The sequence below is a fragment of the Vitis riparia genome, chromosome 7, assembly GCF_004353265.1.
Source record: "Vitis riparia cultivar Riparia Gloire de Montpellier isolate 1030 chromosome 7, EGFV_Vit.rip_1.0, whole genome shotgun sequence".
In the NCBI taxonomy this organism is placed as follows: domain Eukaryota; kingdom Viridiplantae; phylum Streptophyta; class Magnoliopsida; order Vitales; family Vitaceae; genus Vitis; species Vitis riparia.
Genome location: NC_048437.1, coordinates 6,073,566 through 6,083,509, shown reverse-complemented (window position 1 = coordinate 6,083,509; position 9,944 = coordinate 6,073,566). Strand labels below are relative to the sequence as shown.

The 9,944-nt window shown below is 37.2% G+C and overlaps 2 protein-coding genes across 3 annotated transcripts; both read left to right on the top strand.

The window, feature by feature from the left end:
- Positions 1-24: 24 nt before the first annotated feature.
- Positions 25-6,084, top strand: LOC117917972 (COMPASS-like H3K4 histone methylase component WDR5A). Its single transcript, XM_034834475.1, has 2 exons — positions 25-767; positions 5,471-6,084. Exons 1-2 carry the CDS (start codon positions 120-122, stop codon positions 5,762-5,764), a joined length of 942 nt encoding a protein of 313 aa, XP_034690366.1. The 5' UTR covers positions 25-119; the 3' UTR covers positions 5,765-6,084.
- A 106-nt stretch (positions 6,085-6,190) lies between these two features.
- Positions 6,191-9,672, top strand: LOC117917971 (pentatricopeptide repeat-containing protein At2g13600-like). Of its 2 annotated transcripts, XM_034834474.1 has the most exons (3): positions 6,191-6,378; positions 7,049-8,436; positions 8,554-9,672. In XM_034834474.1, the coding sequence occupies exons 2-3, from the start codon at positions 7,462-7,464 to the stop codon at positions 9,268-9,270; spliced, it is 1,692 nt and encodes a 563-aa protein (XP_034690365.1). In that variant the 5' UTR covers positions 6,191-6,378; positions 7,049-7,461; the 3' UTR covers positions 9,271-9,672. The 2 variants fall into 2 exon arrangements, with proteins under 2 accessions (XP_034690365.1, XP_034690364.1); XM_034834473.1 differs by having other exon boundaries at positions 7,049-9,672.
- Positions 9,673-9,944: the final 272 nt, after the last annotated feature.

The window sequence follows — 9,944 nt, the reverse complement described above, 5'->3', positions numbered from 1 at the left end:
AGACTGAAACAGGTGTCGGTGTACTCACACGGTCACACCAATAAAGCATACAATATAGTGTCTTAAATGTAATCTGAAAAGCAGTAGCGGCCGAGTAAGAAACAGCTATTAGCTTCCAAATGGCTTCAGATCCATCAGAATTCATCACCCCCTACAAGCTCAAACAAACCCTAACAGCCCACAAACGCGCCGTTTCAGCCGTCAAGTTCTCCTCCGACGGCCTCCTCTTGGGTTCTTCCTCCGCCGATAAAACCCTTCGCACCTGGTCCACCTCTGGCGACTTCTCTACTCTCCAAGAATTCCATGGCCACGACCAGGGCATTTCGGACCTCGCCTTCTCTTCCGACTCCCGCCACGTCTGCTCAGCCTCCGACGACAAGACCGTCCGCCTCTGGGACGTCGAAACTGGCTCTCTCATCAAAACACTACAGGGCCACACCAACCACGTTTTCTGCGTTAACTTCAACCCCCAGTCCAACATGATCGTCTCAGGTTCCTTCGATGAGACCGTTAGGGTTTGGGATGTCAAGACTGGCAAGTGCTTGAAGGTGCTTCCCGCACATTCTGATCCCGTCACTGCCGCCAATTTCAATCGTGATGGCTCCCTCATCGTTTCCAGTAGCTATGATGGTTTGTGCAGGATTTGGGACGCTTCCACTGGTCATTGTATGAAGACTTTGATCGATGATGAGAATCCTCCCGTTTCTTTCGTCAAGTTCTCCCCCAATGGCAAGTTTATTCTTGTGGGCACTCTCGATAACACTCTGGTCAGTATTTACTTATCATGTTTGTTTAAATTCCTCAATGAGTGAACGCTAAAATCCTGAACTGTGTTATCTTTAAAAGCCAAAAAACCTTTCGGTTTCTTTTTTCTTTCTTTCTTTAAGAATTTGTCTCTACTTTCTATTATTGCATTATGAATTGCTTCTCAACATTTTCTGGTTCGTCCTTTTCGATTCTAGGACTCATGGAATCCCATGGGGGGACTCAATAGATACTCATCCTTATATAGTTTAAGAAATAATATCCCAAGCCATAGAATTTAATGCACGGCGAACTTAGATTTATTTTAGAATTGGCCTCTGTAGTTGAATTATGGGTGATTAATCAGTTGTCGGAGATGTTTTGGTTATGGTTACTATTCGTTTTTTTTTCTTTGATAGGCCGGGTTATGGTTACTATTCATGTAGCAAGTGAACGGGATTGGGGCTATGATCTAAAAGTACGTGATGGGAAAGTTTAAATCAAGTAATTGACAATTTGAAAGGAACGTCAAGTGAACCAGCTGTTGTTTGTGAAACTAGTAGCATTGTAAGTTGAAGACAATACACACATAGGCCACATTGGTGTATACTTGATAAGGTGTCACACATACCAAGATATTATATATTTGTGGAAATATAAGGAGTTTGATATTCTGATCTAATGTTTTGTGCAACATTGGAATAAGGTCTAAATATTATTGTTGTTGGTATTCAAAGTGTGAAATCATGACTTTTGATGATTATACCTGAACTGTTAGGCTAATATCAAAAGGGAAAACCAAATGAATATGAGATTCATCAAATTAAAAATCATGAAAGATTAACAATGTGGAAAAGACAATATATTTCCAAAAGGGGAGGCTCATGCTGATTCGGAGCATTTTATTTAGCTTGCCTATTTACTCTAGTCATTATTCCAGATGCTGAGGAAAGTGAGGTTGAGGTTGGAACATGTTCAAAGGGATTTCCTCTAGGGTGGAGGGAATTTAGAGAGAAAACCTCATTTAGTGAAGTGGGTTGTTGTTTGCTTAGATAAGAAAAAAGGGGTCTGGAATTATGTGTCTTGCTTTGCTCAACAAGGCTCTTTTTAGCAAATGGATTTGGCAGTTTGCAATGGAAAGAGAGGCATTCTTGAGGCAAATTACAGTGGGCAAATATGGGAAGGTTGAAGAGGGGCGATGTTCTAAGGAAGTAAGTGATAGGTATGGGATTGGATTATGGAAAGCCATATGGAAATTGTGGTCAATTGTTAATTCTATGGGTAATGGAAGGAGGGTAAAGTTTTGAAAAGATAAATGGTGTGGTAATGGGTTGTTGTGTGTTTCTTTCCCCTCCTTATTTGCCTTAACTAACTCAAAGGAGGCGTGTGGCTAATTTGTGGAGTCAATCTAACGTTAGTAGCCGTTAGACTCTTAGCTTCTCTAGACATCTAAACAATTGAGAGATTGAGATTGTGGAGCGTTTTCTTTTGAGGCTTCAAGATAAGGCAATGAATGGGGAAGGAGAAGATACGGTGATCTAGTTGGAGACAAAGGATGATTCTTTCTCTGTGAAGTCTCTTTATGCTTTCTTAAAGCCTAGAAGTTCAACCCTTTTCCCAAGAGCTGTTGTTTGGAACACTTGGGTTTCACCTAAGGTGAGTTTCTTTGCTTTGGGAAGTGTCATGGGGTAAAACTCTAGCTTTAGATTAGCTCTAGAGGAGAGGGTGATCCCTGGCTAACAAATGCTTCCTTTGTCATATCCAAGAGAAGTCAATTGACCACATTTTTCTACATTGTATTATGGCAAGGTTTTTGTGGAAGCTTTTGTTCTTTCTTCAAAGTATCCTAGGTGTTACCTTTCTCAGTAAGAGAGACTTTGTTAGGTTGGCGTGGGTTCTTTCTTGGAAGGAAATGGAAAAAAAGTGTGGGGAGTAGCTCATTTGTGTCTTTTTTGGATAATTTGGAAGAAGAGAAATAAAATATCATTTGATAACAAGAAGTTTTCTATCCAAAGACTGAAAAACTTGTTCCTTTGTTCCTTGTTTCCTTGTTATTTTGGACTAAGTTGTACATAACTAAAAACCCAATATCCTTGTGTAACTTTATTGATTGTCTAGGTTCTCACTAAGGGAGGGAGTCGTTTTTTTTTTCCCTTTCCCTATTTTTTGGCCATCATTTGGCGGTTGTTGTATGGTCTTGTGCACTTTAGCGCTCTCTCTTTGGCGCTTTTTAATGCATTCTTTTTTTACCTATCAAAAAAATGTAAGATTCAAAACTGAAATTGTAGGGAATGATAGTTGCATAGGTTGTTCCAAATTCAGTGCTTGACGAAAACTGAGCAAGAAAAGAAAGAAGAAGAATAATAAGATAATGATGATGATGATGGAGGTGGAGGTATTCATACACATGGATCTTAATAAAAGAGTATGTTTGATTCCTCCTCATCATTGGTTGAAAAAATTGTGGTAGAATTGTTTGGATGGAAGAAGTGGATCTAGTTAATTAATTCATATGATACTAAAAATAAAGTAAAAATTTTAGAAAGGGCAATTCTCACTAAATATAAAGTAACAATTTTATAAAGGCAATTCTTAGTATTGAATATAAATGCTTCTAATTTGAATAAGAGATATTTTACTGTTACCATCTTAGTTGTAGCCTGAAGAATTTGAAACAAAGTTTTTATTTATTTTTATTTATTTTTATTTTTATAATTCAAACAATTTTTAACATTAGTTTATTGCCTGCAAGATTCAAAATCCAAGTCCTAAACCTTGTTTGGGTTATCAAGGTTTTGTTAAAAGAATTGCCCTTGTGGCTTTGCTCAAGTTAAAGGGTTGGGGTGGGTTTGTGGGAGGTTTCAAATTCAAGTTCTAATGAGGACAAAAAAGGGAAAAAAAAGAACAGAAAAGAAAAGAAAAATGAAAATTTACCTATCAAAAGAAAGGAAAAAGGTTTTGTTAAAAGAACCTAAATTCAGTTAAGGTTCAAATCATCCCAAGACTTAAGACAAGACTCAAAACTAAATCAAGTTAAGACCCAAATTAAGCTCAAGGCATTCAAAATCAAGCTTCATTAAGCCCTCACTTAACAATTAGGAAAGGAAGAATCATAGGACAAAATAGAGATTGTATTCACACCCATCTATATATATATGAAAGGGAGAATCATGGAACAAAATAGAGATTGTACTCACATCCCTCTTCAAATAAAGAAAAATTTAATTTGACCACATATAATTTTTATTTAAGAAAAAATTGTGTGGACAACTATATATATGTAAAAAAATGTCATTTTGACCCCCCTTTTTAACTGAACAGGCCAAAAATGACCACATTTGTTTTTAGAAAAATTAAAGGCATTCAAGCCTCTCTAACAAGGCATGCCCCTTGGCAGGAGAGGTGCTACCACTGGGTGTCAATATATGCCTTTCAGAACTATGAGGATGCCACAAACCAAAAGTGGCAGTAGATGCATTTGTTAAAAAAAAGGCTCAATAATCCTTTAGTTATCCTATCAAAAAATAATCCTTTAGTTAAAAGGTATGACAAGGAAAGTGTTGATGTTAGTGTTGCATGTGGCTCTTACTTGCACTTTGCAGGTTATATGCATGAATTCTTTTTTTTTTTTTTTTTTATAGGCAAATAAGCATATGTATATGCTTGAATTTATTGCTTTACTTGCACTTTGCAGGTTATATGCATGAATTCTTTTATTTTTTTTGACAGGCAAATAAGAGTATGTATGCATGAATTCATTGCTTAGTCTTAGATAATTTATTATGTTTTATGATATTGTGCTAGTCTCAGCCTATTTACTTTTAGTTCTTTCTTTGTCTTTTGGTCTTGAAGATCAATTACAAAAATTTCATCTGAGGATGGCTTCCACAGTGTCAGTTGAAGGGTTTTGGTTAAACATAAACCATAGTTGTGTAAGTGGAAACAGAGTGTATAGGCATGTTGAAGGCTTGAAACTTTATCGTTTCTATAAATATTGATGAGGTGCTATTAAAACAGAACATATGCTATCCTGATCACATGGACCTTGAGGATAGTGATTGAAAATTCTAGTGTATAACATTTGCAGATGTAAGATATGATGAAAGCTTATGTTTTCATCCTTCAATGTTATTCTCTTGTAGTTGGTATCCAAGAAGAGAAGGAAATGTAGCTGTTACAATTCATCCTATTTGCCTCTTTGATTGTCTCTGCGAATCAGTCTGTCAACAAGTATTTGATAATCAGTTCGTTTATTGTTTTAATGCATAAACTATTTTTATAAATAAATAATTTATTACTAAGTAGATAAGTGTTAGGATTGACTAAAAGAACATGTTACGACTCTCTAGTAACTGCTTATTAAGTATCTGCTGTAGGATTTGCTGTTGGCATATATTTATTTGTTGGAGTGTTTCTGATGATATTTGTTACTTTTGAATTTTGTGGAATTTTAATACTGAATTATCAGTTCAAATTATCAAGCAATGGAACTCCTGCCTCAGATACACACTTTGATTCTAAGTGGAGTTTTTGGTTTTTAGAATAGAAAAGCCATAACTGAAAGATATATTGTATAATGAAGGGATAGACATAAGCAGATGCTATGGGTAAATCAAATGCACATGAGGCATAAGTGTAGAACTGTCAGTGGGATAATCTTTTATGATAACCGCTAACTTCTATCTTATAGAAATATTTTCACCCATTCATTATTCTGTGTCTGCAGCGGCTTTGGAACTTCTCAACAGGGAAATTTCTGAAGACATACACTGGCCATGTCAATTCAAAGTATTGCATTTCGTCAACATTTTCGGTAACAAATGGGAAGTATATTGTTGGTGGTTCTGAGGATAACTGTGTATACTTGTGGGAACTTCAGACGAGGAAAATAGTACAGAAATTGGAAGGTCACACAGACACTGTTATATCGGTTTCATGTCACCCCTCCCAAAATATGATTGCATCTGGTGCACTCGGCAGTGACAAGACAGTGAAGATTTGGACTCAGGAGAGAGATTGATTAGACATGTTAACTGGCATCTGAAGATTGTAATAGAATGTTGTCTAGTGAGCTTGGCAATGACTAGCTAAGGTGTTAACTGGGAAGACTGACTTGGTAAAAAGGGATTTACATCTTTGAAGAGCCAGGCTATCACTGCATAAGAATTGTACCATTTAGATTGTTAGGAAGGCATGAGAATGTTACCATTTAGATTGTTAGGAGTCTCTCTCTCTCTCTCTCTCTTTCTCTCTCTTTCTCTCTCTCTTAATGTCTTCAGGAACATTGCTTCATGATGGTTAATATGAACTCTGCCCGGACGACTACTAAGCAGTTTTCTATTGTTGTTGTTTTTGTTTTTGTTATTATTATTATTATTATTTACTATTGGGTGTTTTGGTTCTTTTTGAGGCAACACCAGCATGGATAATAAGAGGGCATTAGAGATGTCCTTCCGTATGTTGAGGATAATGTATCCTTGTCTGTAGTAGACTCTCTCAAGACGCAAGCCTTGCTGCTTGTCCATGAACATGCTGCAAGCGCTGGTTTAGGTCAATTATAATGCAAGCCATCTGATGCCATGAGTGACAATAGTCCAAGCAAAATGCACTTTGCAGAGTGGCCTAGGACTCGAGGTTAGCGAGGATACTCACAGGAATGAGCATGGTTGGATGACCTTAAAAATGTTTAAAATGGATTGCATGCCAATATTTGACTACTCATTAGGATTTAGGGCACGGATATAGATTACTTCCATTTTGTTTTCTATAGCATTTTAAGGGTACATGAATTCTACCTCTAATCATTGGATGTAGGGGTGATAAAGTTTGATACGATTTATCGACTCGAATCCAATACATTTCCATAAATTTGGGTTTTGGTTAAATTTGTGTTGGCCTATATTACCTATTTGATAAATAGGTAATTTTTAGGTCAATTTTTATAATGTGAATTTGATTCGAATTGACTTATTTAATAATCTCTCTAATGAATTTAATTATAATTTTAAACTATTTACTTATATTTGATTAGCTTAAATTTGTTTTCTAATCAATAAGTCAATTGAATTATAAATATATTTAATTGAAGTATTAATCATATAGATTTATATAAGATTTAATTTAGCTTGATTATTAAATAAAAGAATCTAATTTTTAAATGGGCTAAATAGGTTATGTAAAGTGTTGCCTGCGTGTTAAATAATGTTTGAATTTATATATGCAATGTTACCTGTTTAATAATTAATTAGTATTTGAATACATGTTTTTTATTTTTATTTTTGACATAATTACTATTCATGTCCAGGTCAATCTATGTACGTAGAATACTTGGGCTTCAACAGACCCGAATACTACCACCAGCACGAATTGCCACCCTTAAGGGATGATGATACATCAAAAGATCACTACAACTGTGCAGAGAAGCGATGCATAAGGCCAAGGAAAAGAGAACCCCCAAAAGGGATGAAGGCATTGCTTAATAAAAACATTACTGGCTGCGATGCGGTTCTGGACTCCCGTTTCGCCGTATCAGCACCTGCTAATTACAGCTGAAAGATTATAGAAGCGGGGAAACGATCATTGACCGTCTCATTAGTATAATATGACTGAGGATTTGTGGCCCTCCTGAATGGAGTGGAGTTAAGACACTTTGAAAGAGTAGTAACATTTGATTAGAATACGACAAGGTTTTGGTTTTTATGGTAGCGTGGATCTCAGATGCTTTTAACTTCACATGCAACCAGGCTACGTGGTGCCGGCACTTGTAAGGGGTTGCCGGCCCTAAGTGGTTGGTCCGCCCGTTGTCTAGGCGCTGCATGCCAACCGTTCAACGCAATTCCTGAAAGAGGTGAGTTTAAGCTGGTTCATTCATTGTGTGAAGGTTCTTTAGCTTCTGATTATGAAAAAAGGATTGATAAAGAACGTGGAAGCCATTGCATAAGACCTGCCAAGCATGCCAATGTCCGTGAAGCGTTGGAGTCCTTTTGGCGGATGAATACTTCTGGAACAAAGCCCACAAAGTTCATTCTCTGTACTGCTCTTAATTCTTGTGCAAAACTGCTGAATTGGGGCTTGGGTGTACAAATTCATGCCCGAATAATTCAAACTGGGTTCGAGGACAATCTGTTCTTAAATAGTGCTCTAGTTGATCTATATGCAAAATGTGATGCTATTGTTGATGCAAAAAGGGTATTTGACGGCATGGAAAAGCATGATCAGGTGTCATGGACATCGATTATATCTGGGTTCTCCAAAAATGGGCGTGGAAAAGAAGCCATTTTGTTTTTCAAGGAGATGTTGGGTTCCCAAATTAAACCCAACTGCGTCACATATGTAAGTGTTATTAGTGCATGTACAGGGCTAGAAACAATTTTTGATCAATGTGCATTGCTCCATGCTCATGTTGTCAAACTTGGATTTGGGGTGAAAACTTTTGTGGTTAGCTGTCTAATTGATTGCTATTCCAAGTGTGGAAGAATCGATCAAGCTGTACTGCTATTTGGTACTGCTATAGAGCGGGATAACATTCTATTCAATTCTATGATTTCTGGGTACTCTCAGAATCTTTTTGGTGAAGAAGCATTGAAACTGTTTGTGGAAATGAGGAACAATGGATTAAATCCAACCGATCATACTTTAACTAGCATTCTGAATGCTTGTGGAAGCTTAACTATACTTCAACAAGGAAGACAGGTACACTCTTTGGTTGCTAAAATGGGTTCAGAAAGCAATGTGTTTGTGGTCAGTGCTCTATTAGACATGTACTCAAAGTGCGGAAGCATTGACGAAGCTCGTTGTGTTTTTGATCAGGCAGTTGAGAAGAATACTGTATTGTGGACTTCAATGATCACAGGGTATGCTCAAAGTGGAAGAGGACCAGAGGGATTGGGACTATTTGAGCGCCTAGTGACAGAAGAAGGCTTCACACCAGACCATATTTGCTTTACTGCTGTATTGACTGCCTGTAATCATGCTGGATTTCTTGACAAAGGCATAGAATATTTCAACCAAATGAGAAGGGACTATGGGTTGGTCCCTGATCTTGATCAATATGCTTGCTTGGTTGACCTCTATGTGAGAAATGGGCATCTAAGGAAGGCAAAGGAACTGATGGAGGCAATTCCTTATGAACCAAATTCTGTAATGTGGGGTTCCTTCTTGAGCTCTTGCAAACTTTATGGTGAAGCAGAGCTTGGGAGAGAGGCTGCAGATAAGCTTTTTAAGATGGAACCATGCAGTACTGCCCCGTATGTAGCAATGGCAAGTATTTATGCACAAGCTGGTTTATGGAGTGAAGTAGTTGAGATTAGGAAATTGATGAAACAAAAGGGTTTGAGGAAAAGTGCAGGATGGAGCTGGGTTGAGGTAGATAAGAGGGTTCACATTTTTTCGGTGGCTGATGCTTCACACCCTCGATCTCGAGATATCTGTGTTGAATTGGAAAGGCTCAACTTGGAAATGAAAGATGTTGGGTATACGCCCCAACAAATATTCGAGTTAGAAAGTGTTGATGATGAACAACTCTGATTGGCCAGAGGATTAAAATTTGAGCTTTGGATTGGGAAGATAAAGGAAACTTGATCTCTGAAACTGACAGTAGAGCAGATTGGATCAAGCTCTTAGGTAAAGAGTTAGGACTTCTAAGATATTTGTGTAGTACAATGTATACCAACTATAGGGATTTGCAGCTGAAGTGTTTGGTTTAGCATGGGAGGATTTTTGTTCTCTGATTGACTTTCACTATCAAGGTAACATATGTTCTTTGGGACTATTTGTTGGATATAATTTACTTGGCTGAATGTCTGATCAACATTTGTTCTTTGTTTTCCATTTCTAAGCTTTTTGGCTGGTTCCTTGAGATGTTTAATGGTACTGGGTTTTTGTTAAAAGATTCAGTTATGTAATAAACAGGTCTGACAGTTTATGAAATGATAGTACACAATGCTTCAGCGACCAATCTGCAATGGCCGTTTGCCTTCTTGTTATTATATTAGACTTAACTTGGTTGTTGTGGTGCAGGGAAGGACATGGAAAATGTAAATGACCCAATTGTCACAGCCTCTGGGTTTAATCGATGACAGGAAGAAAACTTCAAAAACTAAAACAGGGCAAAATTGACTAAATGTGGACCTTAAGGTTTGGGAAAAATCGAATCGAGGGAAAAAGCACAAGCAAAAAAATGAACAGAAAAATTAATCCTT

Bases quoted from the DNA above. Each gene is read 5' to 3' on its own strand.
- LOC117917972 (XM_034834475.1), top strand. From the start codon at position 120: ATGGCTTCAGATCCATCAGAATTCATCACCCCCTACAAGCTCAAACAA. The intron at 768-5,470 runs GTCAGTATTTAC...CTGTGTCTGCAG, and splicing joins GCACTCTCGATAACACTCTG to CGGCTTTGGAACTTCTCAAC.
- LOC117917971 (XM_034834473.1), top strand. From the start codon at position 7,462: ATGCTTTTAACTTCACATGCAACCAGGCTACGTGGTGCCGGCACTTGT.